Source organism: Gymnogyps californianus, chromosome 17 (assembly GCF_018139145.2).
Source record: "Gymnogyps californianus isolate 813 chromosome 17, ASM1813914v2, whole genome shotgun sequence".
Lineage (NCBI taxonomy): Eukaryota > Metazoa > Chordata > Aves > Accipitriformes > Cathartidae > Gymnogyps > Gymnogyps californianus.
In genome coordinates this window covers 17,648,218-17,665,843 of record NC_059487.1, presented here as the reverse complement: position 1 = coordinate 17,665,843, position 17,626 = coordinate 17,648,218, and the positions used below count along the sequence as shown (strand labels likewise).

The 17,626-nt window shown below is 38.7% G+C and overlaps 1 protein-coding gene across 1 annotated transcript; it reads left to right on the top strand.

Moving 5' to 3' along the window:
* Positions 1-323: 323 nt before the first annotated feature.
* Positions 324-16,321, top strand: LOC127023136 (protein-glutamine gamma-glutamyltransferase 6-like). Its single transcript, XM_050907078.1, has 13 exons — positions 324-386; positions 2,387-2,560; positions 2,762-3,001; positions 7,317-7,435; positions 8,208-8,336; positions 8,499-8,679; positions 8,903-9,038; positions 10,653-10,756; positions 10,847-11,089; positions 12,488-12,805; positions 13,753-13,916; positions 14,650-14,774; positions 15,847-16,321. Exons 1-13 carry the CDS (start codon positions 380-382, stop codon positions 15,995-15,997), a joined length of 2,091 nt encoding a protein of 696 aa, XP_050763035.1. The 5' UTR covers positions 324-379; the 3' UTR covers positions 15,998-16,321.
* The last annotated feature ends 1,305 nt before the right edge of the window (positions 16,322-17,626 follow it).

The following is a 17,626-nucleotide window of genomic DNA, read 5'->3' as shown; positions in this document are numbered from 1 at the left end:
CCCACCACGCTACCTGTTTCCTCATCCTTCAAGATAACTTATTCATGGCACACCTATTATCCTTTGTAGGAAGTTCTTCTTGTCTTGGGATTCAAGAGAACGCATTTCCTCTGAGTAAATAATTTTGGTATCTCCTCCCATAATTACACCCACGTTGAGGAGGAACATTGGCATTAGACATACATATATTATAGGAACTAGTTAATTCGTTTGACAAGTCTACAGGTATTAATAACAACTGCTAAGTACCTCTCTCCTCTCAAATTTCAGCTGACAGCACAAAAAGATTGCTGGGGTTTTTTCTTTTTATGATTAATGTGACTTGGACATCCTTGAAGAACAAAGTAGAAGTTGTATGCAATTCTCATAAGCTGAGGGAATGGCAGGTGAGTTCTGCGTGTTATTTGTTTCCCTTCAGCAGGTACTTTATTCAGGACTGTTTCCTTAAGATACATGCCCTGTAGGTATCTCCTCAGATTTCTTATCTGAAGGAAATTTTATATTGTAATTTCTTCTTGCACTTCATTTTCAAAGTTTTATTGTTCTTATTATTAAGACCTGTTGGAGAATAATTTTTGAGCTAAGCAGAGGATATTTTGGGGGAAAAAAAGAGAAAAGGAATTCCCATTACTTCAAAAGGCACCATGCAGAACTCCATCTAAACCTTTCATTTTTTAAATGCTATTTCAGAGATGTGTTTATGCTTTGTATTAACAAAATTAGCGTAATGGAGCTGTGAGCATGGAGCCTACAGATGGGAATTCAAAGATGCATTAAAACTCTACCAAAGGAAAAGAGTAATGACAATATCCCTGCTTTTTAAAGTTTAAAATGAAGATGATTATTGAACTGGGCAATTGCAAAGCAGGGTTCTCTCTCATTTAATGACAAAACAAACATTTGTAAATCAGTTTTTGAAATGTTGCTTTGCAGGGAAGGCAGCAGCCTACTGCAGTTCACTGTTGTCCCAGATAGTCATGCTAAAGATTCTCTTTTTCAGCCCATCAACGCTTACTCACATTACTTCTTTGTGGTCTTAGACTACAAAGGAAAAAATTCTTCTTTCTTGAATTTAATTATGGCACTTTTTTTTGCATAAGTTAGATCTTACTTTTACTTCTTCTTCAAAGATTATATGTAAATTGTAGTTTAATATGTAGCTATACTGTTTCAGATCTGACTTAGTAGTTCATTGCTATGTTGTAAGGTATGAGACAGACTTGGAAGCTTGTTTGAAGATCCCCACCATAATAGTGCATGGTGCCATAGGCCTTAATCCATTCTTTCCATCCCACTCTTCGTTGTTATTGCTTTCTTTTGAATTCTCTTTAAAATGGTGGCAGTCATGTCCCCCCCATCCTGTCCCCCCTCACCCCCAAACTTCATTGCATTTATGATACTAGCATTAATAAAAGTGATTTGGAAGAATCTTCACCAAGGTACTTGCCCTGAACATTTGCCAAAACTTGCAACTCAATGCTCCAGGTGTACTCTGTGGAGTCTCATAGGGTAGATATAAACACAGAGGACGGTGCCTCTCAGAGCTTCCAAAGACAGTATAACTGCTCAGGTTTGAGTGTGGCAATAAAACATGAACCATAGAAGGGAAAACAATCTTGCAAGGAAGATCATATACATACTCGCTTGCCAAAAAGGTAGTTTAGCATTTAAGATGGCAAGAGCCACTTTATAGGTTTTAAACCACAGACCATAATAACAGTATGTGTGCAGGAGGACATTTGATATTGGAGAACTCCAAGCACACTAAGTCATCAGAATTCCTCTAGGACATGAAGGTAGTGCCTACTAGAACAGGAATCCCAGTGGTCCAGCTGTCACTTTGGACAGACCTAAATTCAGTCAGATTGATTTCTTTGTCAAAAGCTCCAACTTATGTCCCCAAATACCTCTTGTTCATTCATATAAGACAGATGATCTCTCACTATGCATCTTTCCCTACTCTAGGCCAAACGGCATCAGGGTGTAAGCAGGAAAAGTAAGATGTCCTAATAGCCATTTCTGAGAAAAATGAAAATATATATGTTGAAAATGTGGAGGGACTACAGGCCACTTTATTTGGTACTGACAATGAAATGACACTGATTTGCTCCTGTAAATTTTTTTCTAACTCCAGTGATAAAACAGCATCCAGCACTGTATAGGAAGTATGTAAGTCCTCAATGTATGATGGCCCTGTAACAAAACCCAAGCAAAAATTTATATTATTGACCACTAGACTTAATCAATTTAATGGAGCATCTGCTTTTTAAGTTGTCTTTCCTCTGGTAAAAGATAACTGCTCTTAGCAACCTCATTATGCCATTTACCAGCAAATGACTTCTTTCCATGCTGGCTGCTTCTTCATGTCTTGTCTTATGTTTTACAGATCTGACACCAACACATATCAGCTGGCAGCCATCAGTAAACGCAGGCGCACACCATACTGACAGATATGCCAACACTGAGTTGACTGTGAGGCGAGGACAAGCCTTCACTATTACCCTGTACTTCAACAGACCAAAGCACACTGGGGAGAGCCTGGCATTTGTCACTGAAATAGGTACTACTCCCTTAGCTTAATCCATGTTCTCATAGAACTGTAATCTTTATCCCTTGTAGTTCTCCCCTTATTCTATTTAGAGATGCAATTTTTCTTCATGTATTTTTAATGCTTTCCCCCCCAATGTGCTTATTTCAAGTGTGAGGTTAATATTGAAACCACACTCTGGAATGGAAACCAATTACCCCTTCTTTCTGGCAGGACCATCCCCCTCAGAATCTCATCGCACAAAGGCTGTATTTAACCTCTCTGAGGTGGGGGCAAGTGGCTGGAGTGCTGTCCAAGGACCCAGCGAGTCCGGCTCTATGAACTTTACAATATCCAGCCCAGCCAATGCTGTCATTGGACGATACAATCTCACCCTCCAGGTAACCTCAGGGAACAAGATCTTCTCCAGATTCCTGGGGCAGTTTGTGTTACTCTTCAACCCTTGGTGCCCAGGTAGGTACCAATGCCTTTGCTCTTGAATGTAACTGATCTAATCTGCACAGTGAGCTTGGTCCCTCAAGCTGTCTCTCTTTGGATCGCTAGCAGCAGCAATCTTAGCTATCTGTTCAGAGATCTGGTTTTACTACATTAAAAAGCTGCTGCCACATTCCCTCCACCCCGCCCCTTTATCCTAAGGAAATGTGCTATATGGGGTGATATCATAGACTCTTTCTTCAGGACAGCAGATCACTTTTTCTGTACATGAGGGCTGACAGACTTTCATAAGTGCATGTACTTCTGAGAACATGAAGCAAGCATACAGTAACATCCTTGACTTGCACCTAAATCAAAGCAAGACAGCTCTTGTAGATGTTAACTGCAAAGACAATAGCTCAACTAACTTTATAAAAACTGATAGAGGGCTAGTGTGAAGAAGATGGGTATTTCCCATGTCTTTCATCATGGGTTGAAAAGGGACATCTCTTGCTGCTCCATTTTTTATTTCTGCAGCCTCAGCATGTTGCAGAAGAAATGCAAATTCCTAAACTCAGATTTTGCAAATATGCGATAGTCTAGAAACCTAGATTAGCCTTAAAATATACCACTCTAGAGTTAAGGATGCTCTTAGGCAGCCAAGTGACTAAAAAGCTCTAAAATAAAAGAAACCGCATTCATCCACTATTTTCTTTTGTGACCATATGTTAGTCAAGGGCCACTAACAAATATGTCAAGAGCCAAGATGAAAAAAAGCTGCTAATCAGCTCAGCATGTCTTGGAAGACAGAAATAATTATAGAAGTATGTTCAGGAAACTCAGACTGTCTCTGCATAGACAGTCCTGAGGGAAAAAACCTTCCCAGAACCCCCTGAAAGGTCACTTGTGGTGTAACTTCTAATTAATGGAAACCACACTGCAGGGACTGAAATATTTGACAGCTCCTGAACTGGAACACCAGAGTAGCAGTGGTACTCACGAGACCAGACAAATTGTTCTCAGATGAAAACTAAGAAAAACTAAGCTGTGCTATTCCAGTTTAAAACTAATGTTTTTGCAGAAAAGCCCTCCAGATTTATCAGATGATGCAATGATGCTGCCAAACAAAAGGGAGTATCCTTAAAGTAGGATGCTACTGAATAAGTTTCTGATAAGTGGAATAGCTCCCTGATCCTGACAAACAGGAACAGATTCAGTTTGAGGGTATGTTACTGCTATAGTAAGTGTCATAGCAGAACGAAAATAGAAAATTTATTTTCTCACCAAAGGATAAATGGCAGATCTGGTCTGTAGATATGGTTCCATATGGGAGGCTATTCATTAAGCTGGAAAAGACAGGAATTAATTCATAAACTCTAATATCAGTAAAGAACCACTTACAAGGAAACAGTCAGGACTAGAGATGAAAGGAAAAGCACTGGGTTGGAGAAAAGCTACTAGTGGATCCTTAAGTGTCATCTGAAAAAACGCTCTGATCAAATGGTTCATTACTGACTTCAATATGCTGACATTAAGCAGCATTGTCCGCATACAGATGGGCTGGGATACCGCATAGAAATAACTGGTTGCCCTTAAAGACTGGAGTAGTCAAGAAGGGATAAGATATAATAATACAAAATAAAAGACCATACGTTTAGGGAGTGGCAGCCTTACCAGCTGGAAATCATGAAGAATGTGAAAGTACTTGTTAATCAAAGAATGAGAACCAAAGTGAAATGGCCCTGAAAAAGGCAAATGCAATCTTAAACTGTATAAGAGGAAACAGTTACTCAGATTTAAATATTAATGCCATTGTATGAGGTGACAAGATCTCATTTGGAATTTTCTTTCAGTTAATCTTTCCTGAACAGGAATTATGAATTAGAACATGTTCAGTGAAGGGTTACTAGGATAACTGAACACATGAAAAGCCTTTTGGACAAGAGAAGATTTCTAGCCGAAAGAAATTAGTTTTGCAGGTCGTATATCTGAAATAAATACAGAATTTGGACACAGAAAATACTGATCTTACCATAATGGTAACAAACCAATAAGCTTAATTAATTTGTTTCAAACCTGTGGATAAAACAAAAGTGATGTTTTAACATTAATAAAGTCTCTTAAGGACATTTAAAGAGAAATCTAAGATACTTGCAAGCCAGCCTCTGATAATGATGCATTATGTCCTAATGCTATTGAAGGAATGTACAGGTAACCACTAGAATAAAGAGTGCTGATCATTAATTAAACGAATGATCATACACTGCTTATCTATAGCTCACAAGTAAACGTGTCAATTGTAAAGCTTTAGGGGATAAAAGGATATGTATGTTGAGAATTTTGTAGAATGTATCTTTTTCCCTAGATGTCTGATACTTGTCACTTGTTTCTGAGGCAAAGATTGTATGAAGAAATTACTAGAAGTATATCTATGTTAGAAAGCGTACTTACATATTGATTAAAAACTATCAATAGAAATTTACATCCTGCTTGTTTCTCACTATGCCAGGATAAACTTTAACTTCAGAATGAGAAGACAGAATATATAACAACTTTGTATTTTTGTATTAAAATGAATTCATTTAATAAAGCATTAGGTCTATAGTGGTCTGTCTTTCTATAACTGTCAAAAAAGAGAACTATCATGGCTAATTGTGGTTTTTTTCTCTTTGTGTGCTGAGAGTAACAGAAGAAGAGGTTGTTACTATTTAGTCATACTTGAAAGGAAGAGATTTGTTGTGGTGTGTTGTGGGGTTTTTTTCTTCCTTTTAAACTAATGTTAATTTTGCTCTGAGTTATTGGTAGGAATAGTGTTATTATTTAAAAGTCTAAGTATACTTATTCAAAGAACTGGCTCTAGAACGTTATAATTCAGAGCGTATAAACCTTAGGAAAAAAGTGTTCAAGTGATTATAGAAGGACATTTAGATTGCTCAGAATCATAAACTCATAGGGCTGGAAGGATCTTAGGAAGTTATCTAGTCCCACACCATGGCTCTAAGGCAGGTTCAGTTTAGCACTTAGGTCATTCCTGACAGATCTTGAATTCCTTCTTAATGATCAGCCATTAGGGAAGCTCCAGTACCTCCCCCGGCAATTCACTCCAATAAAACACTAGCCTTTCCATTAGAATTTTTTCCTATTAACTAACCAAATCTTTTTTGCTTTGATTTCAGCATATAACTTCTCATCCTACATACGATAGACACCAAGAACATATTTCCTCGCCCCCCCCCCCCCCCCCCCCCCCCCCCCCCCCCCCCCCCCCCCCAAGAATTTCTGGAATTTATTACCATGCTTGCCCCATTCCTCACCCCCATTTTTTTTCTACCTTAAATAACTCTTGAGTTAATTCATAAGTTATATTTTCTTCATAAGTTATATTTTCAGGACTGCTGAGCATTGTCAGTATTCCTCTTACTCTTTCCAACTGGTCCACACCTTGAAGTGCAGCACCTGGAACTGCACATAGCTCTCCAGGCCTATGCTGGCCCAAAAGCTTGGGAATCAACAATGATGATATTATAAAAAGAATAAAGTGTGGACAGCCACCACAAAAATAGACTTATATCATGTGATATAATTTTTAAAATAAATTACACAATCTTTTTATTTGCAAGAAGGGAAGGATAGGAAGTTCCTATCAGAAGGTAGAGAAGTTGACTCAATAAAATAGAAGAGTTGATTTTTATATTTATTTCCTGAAATCCTAAAGCTTTCAGAAAATAATTTTAACCATTATGAAATTAAACTCAGAGCTAATTCAATATTGCTACCTAAAGAGTGATCAAAACAACCTAAACATCTGTGGGAAGCCAATGCTTTCATAGCAGCTACATACCAATAAGCAACAATGAAATCAAAATGAACGGTTGAGCAGGCTATCCTAATAACATTCCTGATAGCACTTTGGATCAGGCAAATTGAGATCTTCATTTAGGAATCTTAAAACAAGATGAACACAGAAAAAAATTAATTTATGTGATTCTTTTCAAATGTCTATTCTACTTCTAACTACCCTGACAAGACAGAAAAACCCAGTGAGCTAGCCTGGACTTTCCTCTATCTTCCTCACAAAAATACAATGTATAGATAGGGGACATTTAGATAATACACAAAGGCTATACTAAAATTAGGGAAAAAAGTTAAAGTAATATAACATGGATTTCCCTCCTACCCCCAGGCCATATACAATAGCAGGCATTTTCACTGAACTGTACGTGTTCAGCGAGCTATAACAATGCATTTTCCAAATAGTAGTTTTCCCCCTTGCTAAATCAAGATACAAATGTTTTTGAAAGGTTGCTAGTATTCTCAGCTTTAAGTGTAAAAGCATGTCCAACTTGGTTTTCAGGTGACGATGTCTACATGGCTAATGAAAATGAGAGACAAGAATATGTTCTAAATGAAAATGGAATAATCTTTGTGGGCAATGCAAAGTACATTGAAGCAAGAGGATGGTACTATGGACAGGTAAGCCATAAGGAATTCATTTGGGCTGTTATTCCGCCTCCAATAGCATTTTCTCCTATCATTATTTGCCTCTCTGATAGGTATGCCTATTTACATGAAAACTGAACAAACCTCGCTAGCCTTACTTGTGCTTTGCTCACTGTGTGCCTAATAGGACTTTGGTGTGAGATGGCTCAGCACAGCACTGCAGCTAGGACTGACTTCTACATGTGCTTGAAGCTCATGGTACAACTGTGGACCTCATCTATGACCAAAGCATCCACAGTACAAGTGACAATATACTTGTGTGGCTCCAACACACCCACTACTTTTGTAATGCAATTACAATGGGCCAGAACTGACATTGACATAGAATCCTAGAACGGTTTGGGTTGGAAGGGACCTTTGAAGATCATTTAGTCTGACCTCCCTGCAATGAGCAGGGACATCTTCAACTAGATCAGGTTGCTCAAACCCCCATCCAACCTGATCTTGAATGTTTCCAGGGATATAACTCAAGAGAATCAGATAACTGCAGTCAGAATAAGCTTGGCAGTTTTAGTTTTACTGCAGTCATCTCTTCTGATGGCAGAAGGCATCCTGCCAGATTTTTCCTTTATTTAGTTAGCCCTGTCTTTAGCAAATATTGCAGCGTGAACTGCGCACTACTGTCTTTGTGCCTCACTGTCCCTGTCACCTTTGGGATTAGAAAGGAGAAACTGCAGTAGAATCGTCTCTAATTCTGTTTGTGAAACTATTTATTTTCTTAAAAATTTATCTTATCTGATCACAGTTTCAAGATCACCTTCTAAACATCTGTCTCACCATGCTTGATCTGAGCCTGTACTATCGTCAGGACCCCGCCATTGATGTATCCCGAAGAGGAGATCCTAAATATGTGGGCCGAGTAATCAGTTCTATGGTAAGAAATGGACAACTTAACCCGAATTCCACATGCTTAAGCAGAAAGCATTATTTATACCATTGAGACTCAGCCACCTGCACCTTAAGCAATATAATTCACTAGACACAGTGCATTACACACAATTGATTTTGTGCATTCTGTCCATTGGCCTATTTTTAGATCAATGGAAATGATAATGATAATGGAGTTCTCCTGGGAAAGTGGCAAGGAAGTTTCCATTCACATGAGAATCCATCCAGATGGGATGGCAGTGTGGTAATCCTCCAGAAATGGCGTCAGGACAACTACAAGCCTGTTCAGTATGGCCAGTGCTGGGTTTTTGCAGGCGTGATGTGTACAGGTAAGCTTTAAGAATAGAGAACTGTGGTGAGGCATTTTTGACCTCTGGTTTTATCAAAACTACAAAGCAATTAATTCTACAAGAGGAACAGTGGTCTGAAGACTGCAAATACTGAAGAATCACAAAATATTTAGACACTTAACTTTGTTTCTCAGATATCTGTGATCATTGAACTAAAGCTCTGTGTGGTGTTTTGTTTGTGTTTGTTTTTAATATATTTCAGTTCTGAGGTGCTTGGGGATTCCAACTCGTTTGGTTTCAAATTTTAACTCTGCCCATGATGTGGATAGAAACCTGAGTATTGATAAGTACTATGACAGCTCTGGAAAGAGTCTTAATATCAGCAAGGATTCCACATGGTAAATATAATTTTTTGCATCTCACCAATAATCAGAGAGAGGATTTCTGAGACTTAAAAACATGAACACTAGTAGTACAAAAGCAACTGAGTGGACAAAATTTAATACAAATATCTAAATTGATACACTAGACATCGATTAGGAAAGAAAACATACTTCATGGTTTTGAGATAACAGTTACTTCAAACAACCAGCCAGCCTGATTTTTTGCAGTCTCTGACCTCAAACAAGTTGCAGCTTTCTTTAAAAAGTGTTTCCATTGACAATGTACCAGTTCCCAAGGCTCTTTTAATTATTGACACCTAACCAGTCTGTTCCTAATAATGCAGCTGTGTACCTTCCATGGTCTTAACTGGTTTACTGCTGCCATAACTTTCTCTCATCACACATCCAAAGCCTGTGTTTCTCAGCTTGGCCTGTCATCCTCCCCACGTAGATGGGGGCCTCCCCACGAGGTTTTCCAGCACTCCTTTAGCTAGACCTTCCCTTTGTGGGAGCGGAAAAAGAGAACAATCCCAACACTCTCCAGACTTGGTTATTGGACATTGTAGTCCAGTGCTGTAAACTGCAAGTGATCCATGATCATCAATCAAGCCCCAAAATTTGAGTAGCCAAAGAAACATGATATTCTTTAAATAATGCCCTTTTATACTTTAGTTGCCCTCCAGTTTCAAAGTCTTTACTCTGCAGCCACTTCACTTTTCAGAAAGTGAACTAACTAGGCCCAAGGGTGTATCACACAGCTCAAAGTCTCTGTGCACACTAGGCTTTGCCAGAAGTATCATCTTTAGTTAGTCTGCTTCCTTTCACTGAGTGTATGTGGTTGAAGGATACGAGAAGTCCTTCACCTCTTAACTTCCTTAAAAGTATTAGCCTCTGAACAAAATTCAGCCAACAAATCTTCTTTTCTGGGTCCTCCTGTGACCTACATTTTACCAATCTTTCATGCTATCCTTTCCTTTGGAGTTTGTGGAACTCATTACCACTGGATGCTGTTGAAAACAAAGCTATAAAGAGTTTTTAAACAGGACAAAAGAGATTCATAGAGAACAACATGACTAACAAGCATTAAACCCAGTGGTCTCAATGTAATGACTAATTCAGAAAGTCCCTAGTTCTCTGACTGCAAGAAATCATAGAGCACATCAGGGGAAGGGTCATTCTAGTCACACACTGTTCTTATCTCTTTTCTAAACATCTGCTGCTGCTGCACACTACTATGGATGGACTATTGGACTTTATGAGCATTTTATCTGACCCAGTATAGCTATTTTAAATTTCTATTTAAACAAAGCATTTCCCACATTTGAAGGTGATTGAACCCAATCACCAAGTGTTGCCTATATCCAAGGCTTAAATCTTTCACTTATAGTTCATATTTCTCCCAAAGCAAGCTGCTAACACCTATATTCTCTCCCTCCCCGCCTTGAGGTCTACACCTCAAAAGCAGGCAGTAAATCTATCATTTGAAAGAGGTAGTGAGTTGCTGTAAATAAACAGCTTGTGTCGCATCTTAGAGAATCTTTAAAAAGAAAAATTCCCTACTCCTTTCAAATTGGAAGTTTGTATGACTCTATATTACTATGCTTTCTAGACATTGTTCTTTGTCTCCAGGGATTATCACGTCTGGAACGAAAGCTGGTTCATTCGCCCAGACCTGGGAACATCATACAATGGATGGCAGGTTTTAGATGCGACTCCACAAGAACAAAGCAAAGGTAACAGTACAAGTCTTAGCGTGACTTAACCTTCCTTTTCCAAATTGAGCACGACTAATAAAGTTTGACTTTTTTTTTTTCATGTTTTAGGATTATTTCAGTGTGGCCCTGCATCTGTCATAGCCATCAAAGAAGGTGATGTAGACTTGGATTATGACACCTTATTTGTGTATACGGAGGTGAATGCCGATTGCAACAGATGGATTGTATACAATGATGGAACTAAGAAAAGAGTTTATTGTGATACTGAAATAATTGGCAGGTTTATCAGCACCAAAGCTGTGGGCAGCAATTCCCGTGTGGATGTCACCTATAATTACAAATACCCAGAAGGTAAAGGAATTTTCACAAATTATCTCCTTGTTATCCCAGTTATCTCCTACCGAATTCTTGGTGCTAGGATGGGTAACCTGTTTTGTTTGAGCATCTCTCCCCTTCCTTCAGAAAATATTTCTGCTAGTGGTCTCAGACTACTTTCTTAATGCAATGGATATTATATTTCTGGTTTTATGTATTTAGTAGTTTCCTTATAAAGCCACAAAACAAAATATACTTTAGTCCCTTACACAGAAGTACAAAATGTAATATATACACAAAACAGGGCTATAAAATACGTTTTACTACCCAAGGCAGACTAACCCTCAAGCTGTCATACCAAAAAGTCTTAAAACTGAGTCCACCGTGTATCACGAACTGTGCACAGGTCTGTAGTATGGGAAGTTACAGATTAGTAAGTACTAGTTTTCCAGCATATCTGGCAGAGGGAGTGGGGCAACAATCAAACCACTAATCCAAAACCTTAAACTAGACATTCATCTCCCATATGACCTCATGCTCAGTCTCTCAGCAAATAAGTTCTTTCTTGCTGTGTCCATTTCAACTCCTCATCTTTCCTTTTAAAGACCCCATTACATCCCGCTCCCAAGTCTCACTCAGTCTCCCTCTCCGACTGTATAAATTCACCGAGTTAGGCTCTCTTGTGCTCCTGCTCTGACATCCAGCCATCAGCTACCCAGCCATTCAGTTGTTATGGGTTTGCACTCCTGGTGGACTCAGTCTCCGCGTTATTGGATTCTGGAAACAAAACTACTAGGAAACAGTAAAGGGACTAAGTACCATTCATCTGTACTTCGGAAAACAAAGCAGCAAAAGTTAAGAACTGCGTAGCCATATGTTTGCAGGAATATTTTCATCTTCCCTCAAAAAACTTGATACCTATGTCTTTCCATCTTTTTTAGATTTAGGGTTACAGATTTCATATAATAGTTTGCTTAATGTTTGTGGCTCAAAGTCTTAAAAAAGAAAAAGGAAGATGTATGTCACTTTTTTTAAATTTTGCCATTCAGAATCAGTGGCCATATTTCAATACTTTGCTTTTCAAGGTTTTAGTGCAACCATATTTAATATAGAGGCTCCTTATCATCAGATTAGCAAAGTAACACTTATCACACTACTGCACATTCTGACCAAAGAAAAAGAAATCTTGCATCCTAAACAAATACAAATGCATCATATTTCATTTTAGTGACTTATTCACCTTATTACAGTATGTTTATTACTTTCCTGTGAAAAACCTGAACAGAGGCCTAATAAAAATATGGGGAACTTTAGGTATTGCATATTGCTGGGTGATGCAGAGCTGACACCCGGTATCATTCTGAAAGCCTTTACACAGAGAAGGTGCAATGGCAGCAAAAGTATGAATTTTACTTGGTTCTCTCCTTCGACCAGGTTCTTCTGAGGAAAGACAAGTTTATAAAAAGGCCTTGGCCAAGATATTTGGATCAAACATCACAGAAGGACACACAGAATCTCCAGATGAAAGATCTTCAGAGACAACTAGAAACCCTGGGATCTCTGGGAAATTCAAGCTGGCTGAACCTCCAGTGTTCGGCAAAGACATTACCCTAATCTTAATTCTCAATAACCTATCTTTTGACCACAAGACCGTGAAGGTGGACATGAGTGCATCAACCATCCTGTACACAAGGAGAGCAGTGGCAGAGATCCTGAAGGCAACCACTTCTGTGGATCTTGATTCTAAACAAGGTAACTTTTAATGTCCCTAAGGAGCCAATGTAGCCCTCTTAGCCACATGAAGGCAACCGGAAGGAAGAAACATCAGTATCGTATCTATATCAGCCTTGTAGTGCATCTACTTGTTCCATCTGTTAATAGCATTGTTTATAACGACATTTTACAAATATTTTTCTTCCCCTCTGAAAACTTTCACTAGTTCAGTCAGGAATTGAAGGTCTCAGGAAATGTTATATAGAAGGCTACATTTATATTACAGCTCCAGAAGCAACACTATATATATGTACGTGTGTGTGTGTCTGTGGTGATTATTACATACATAGGAACACATATTACTCTTAACAAGTAAAGTATGATGTATGCTTTCTGGCACTCAACAGGCAACACTTTAACAGAAATTAACTAGGACAAAGGCTAAAAGTTAATTCTCTGTCTCTTTTGAAGAGTCAAGACTATTAAAACTATTACAGAGATCTGTTTCATCCCCAGGGGCTACAAAGATAAACATTTTTTTCCATACACAGCAGAAAAGTTGTAGGACTACAATAAGCAGCTGACCAGGTCACTTGAAAAGGATTTCTATGAAACTTGACCCAAACTTTCTTTTTGACTGAGGTAAAACAAATAGGATATAAGGAGGGAATAGATAAAAATGGTTATACCTCTCATTATAAGAAATACAAAGGGACAGGAATCCAGTGAAACGCAGATGAGCAGATTCCCTCCGTTTCAGGCCAAAATCCTACATTCAAAATTGTAAGGGTCAAATAATGTAAAGTAGAAAAGGATCACCAGAAGAGGGAAATACACAACCAGTCTCACAAGGAAGAAATATAAACAGACTCCAGCTGTCCTGTCTTCTGTTCTCTTCAATGATTTCAAAAACCCTCACAATAACTCTCTTTTCTTTAGCATTCTTTGAGAATGTAATGGTTCCTAAATATATGTCTGAATTCCAGGGAAACATATCCAGTTAAAGATCCCTTATTCTTACTATGGAAAATATCTGACTACTGACAAAAGGATCCAAGTTACTGCTTTGTGTGAAGTCATGCACATGCATGGGGTAAAGTTGCTGGTGGAGAAGACAATCATTTTAGAGGACACAAACATTATTATTAAGGTAAACAATTCTCTCCCTGATGTCCTGAACAGACAGAAAGAACTAAAGAGCCTTTCTGGAACTCTTAAGATGAGAATTTGGGGATAAATGCATTAATTTAGGCTGCAATTTCAGATGTTGCTCTAAAGTTCTGCCTGCTTAAATTGAGAAAGTAAGCATGCAAGAGACTGATTTTGAATCTTTGCCTGAATCTGCCCCCTGTTCTTCAGAACAGCTCTGTTACCTTCTTTCCCAGGCACATGCCACTGCTTTATGTTCACAGAACTTGTTTTCATTTCATCTGTATTCTAGTTATTGGCAAGTACCTGTGTTGCCTTTAAACAACTTTGCCTACTCCATACAGACTTAAACCCTTAATTCTAATCTATGTTAGCGCCAGTTTATATTGTTTTAACACTTTAATCCTAATCAATGACGTGCCAAAAAAAAAAGCAGCCACTCAGCAACCCAAAGATCAGACAGGTTTAATGAGATGTGTCTGTATAGTCAGGGCTCTATTTCACTGAAATTGTGCACAAAATATTGTACACAGCTTGACAGCACTATTTAGCTAATCCAAATCCAGCTTCAAGTATTAGGAAAGGCATAGCAGCTGTCAGTTAAATTTCACTGCTCCTACCAATATCTCATTCATCCTCAAAGATAAAAGATGTTCTGCTTACAGTTTGACTGAAGTCTGACTCCAGAAAACTGTAAAACAGTGAATGATCAGAAATGTGTCTTTGTCATTTAGATTCCTCGGCGGGTTGTAGTGAACAAAGCTGTTACTCTAGAGATCTCATATGCCAATCCCCTCCCTGAACCTGTGAACCGCTGTGTACTACTAGTGACTTTGATGAATCAACAGGTCAAGATACAGTAAGTGAAAGCTGTAGCATTTACTCAGTGCTTCTAACATGACCAATAGCATGTCTAGTTTCTCAATAAGCAAAAATCATGGTTGAACTGTCTTTTTCATATTTTCTCTTTATGAAAATAAAAATGCCACCAAATATATATTGAGATATTATGATTTCTCAATCATTTATTAATTTTTTCCACGTAGGAACTTCTTTAACAACTAAAAACTGCTAACATTCTTCTTTCCTGGGAAAACAAATGGGCATGTCAAATTCTTTTGTCTCTCTGATATTTCTTCTACAGCTTGGCTTTGTGTTTCTATTTTTATATACAGTACCCTAATACTACAAAAATAAGTCTGAGCTAGAGCAAACAATAAGACACTGCCATAGCTCCCCTCATTTCAGCCCAAACAAGAAGTTGCTCTGTTCTCCTTTAAAGTAGGAGAAAATCATGCCTTTTCAAAACATAAGAGCAAAATGTTCTATTACTTTTTTCTTTTCCTCTGGACTCTGCTGCTCTATGGATTAACTCAGTGTTGGGTAGTTCATATTTCCTAAAGCTCGTTTCATTATAAAACAGCCCGACTTGCTGTGGCTCTGGAAATATTTGGACATAATAATCCATAGAAATATGGAAAACATTATTCCAGTGAAAGACTAAGCCAATTTAGGCCAAAAGGAGACACAAAACAAAGCACCCTGGCCATTAGAATAATCGTATGATTGCCAAAATGGATATGAACCAAGCAGGCATCAGGCAGAGTGCTGACCTTTGACATCAGAGTTTTCCTATTCTGAGTTTGTGTTGACTATCCAAACTTGTACCCAGCCCTGACATGGAGGCATGACGTAGCACTTCTCGTTTCCATCAGTCTATTCAAGAGTAAATGAAGATGGTACTATCTTTTCTCATTTCTTAGTCTACACAAAGCCTAAAACCCTAAGTAATTCTCAAAAACCAAGGCTGGGTCTCAAGTAACTGTTGGTGCCCTAGCTGTCATGCAGTTCTGTTTCTTGGGAATCTCAAGGAAAGACAATGCAAGCCTGAAATAACTGATTTTTTTTTTTATTTTTTTTTTTTCCTTCAGTCTGGCACGACTGGCACCGAGGGAGAGATCAAAAATTTATTTTGAATTCACACCTCGCAGGACTGGGCCCTTACAGCTGCAAGTAGACTTCTCTTGTGACAAATTTTCGCATGTTAAGGGATTTGTAACCATTGCAGTAGCACCTGCATAATGTCATGGAATCAATCTCCTTTTTCTGCATCAGCATGGCAAGACATTCTCCTCTGTATAGGGACAGCGATGACAGCAAGAAACTTTGAACAAAAGTTGGTGACCTCTTACATTGCAATAGAATCAAGTCTCCTGCTTTCACAGTGCTTAAGTATTTAGTCCCTAATTGTATTTCTTCTTTTTTATCCTCTTGTCTAGAAAAATGAAGCCTCTTCCTTGTAGAAATAGTATCACTGTTTTATCAAATTTCATTGTGTTAAGCTCCCGGTTTTGACTCTTCCATCAGATAATTAATACAGTCTCTTTTCAACCACACTCTGATTGTCAGCAATAAATAAAAACTATTCATATAACTGTATTCTTTTGTAATGAATTGTACATTCCATGGAAATATTATGAGAAATCACAAGATTGAGGAAAGTTCTTTTTCCTTCATTTCACAAGCTTCTTACCTAAAAAAGTAGAATATTTCCTCCATTGTTCATTTAATTTCTGTATTTTGTGACACCTATAACTCTGTGAATGGGGAGGAAAAAAGCCTACAAAGGCTGGACAAAGTAATGTTTGGGGTCCACGACAACAATATTCCTGTAGCCTGTGGGCATAGGCCTGTCACAGAGCCGACAACACAAGTACATATTCAAATCAGTAACTTAATTCCTGTGTAACGTGACAGCGTCCCAAGCACCACGAAGCACGGGGAGAGTCTTGCATTAATATGGAAGTCCAGCAGCACGAGGTAACTAACACTTTTTGCCCACCAGCCTGAGGGCACCGGAGACAAGGAACACATTTGTGTTCAAACCTTCCCAGTGTACCTCATTCACAGACAGCCCCTCCTCCACACCTCTGTCACAGTGTTTGCACACAGATGCCTCGTTTGTAGGTTCCCGATCCTAACGTTACCAGGTACTAGGTCTCACCCGAAACGCACTTTCAAGTAGCCTTAAGGATTCTCTATTACTGCAGGCAACGTAGCCTCTCCAGGGACGGCTATAAAAGCTAACGACTGACAGGGCACACTAACAACCTGGCCACACTTCAGAAGTAGGGTGTGAGGCAATAATGGGTACAAACAGCTCTGCCGAGCCTGAACATTTACGTTTGTTGTCCGACTTATGAAATGTTTGAAGGAGAATTAATAAGGCCAAAATTCTGAACCACAGAGCTGTCAGGAGTTCGATATGGACTTCTTTTGTCTGACAGGTGATAATATTTCAGAGTCTGACAGATCCAGACACGATCACAAATTCTTACTGAAAAAATAGACAAGAAACCATAACAAAACTTTAGATTCCTTTTTTAAAAATAAATTTAAGTTGCAGGTAATTAATTTGCCTTTTTGGTTGCCGGCAATCTCGATATGAATGTGGAAACAAGACAGAAAACGGCAGCAGCCGACAAAAGAATACACAATGTAGAAGTGTAGAGGTGAGGAAAATAAGGGGTCACCCCTTCTCCCCTTACTCCTCTCGGGACAAATTGGCAGGGCCTGTTTCTAGATAAGTTGTGACACAGGATGAGGGAGGAGAGCGCATGAGGGAGCTTCAAGAGTGGAGAAGAGAGTGTCTGCAATTAGAGTGGGCAGGGCTCACACCAGAAGAACAGCTCTATAGCTTCCTCCAGGGCC

Excerpts from the sequence above, each read along its gene's own strand:
- LOC127023136 (XM_050907078.1), top strand. Across the intron at positions 7,436-8,207 it reads GAGGATGGTACTATGGACAG|TTTCAAGATCACCTTCTAAA; the intron begins GTAAGCCATAAG and ends ATCTGATCACAG. Across the intron at positions 8,680-8,902 it reads TGCAGGCGTGATGTGTACAG|TTCTGAGGTGCTTGGGGATT; the intron begins GTAAGCTTTAAG and ends AATATATTTCAG.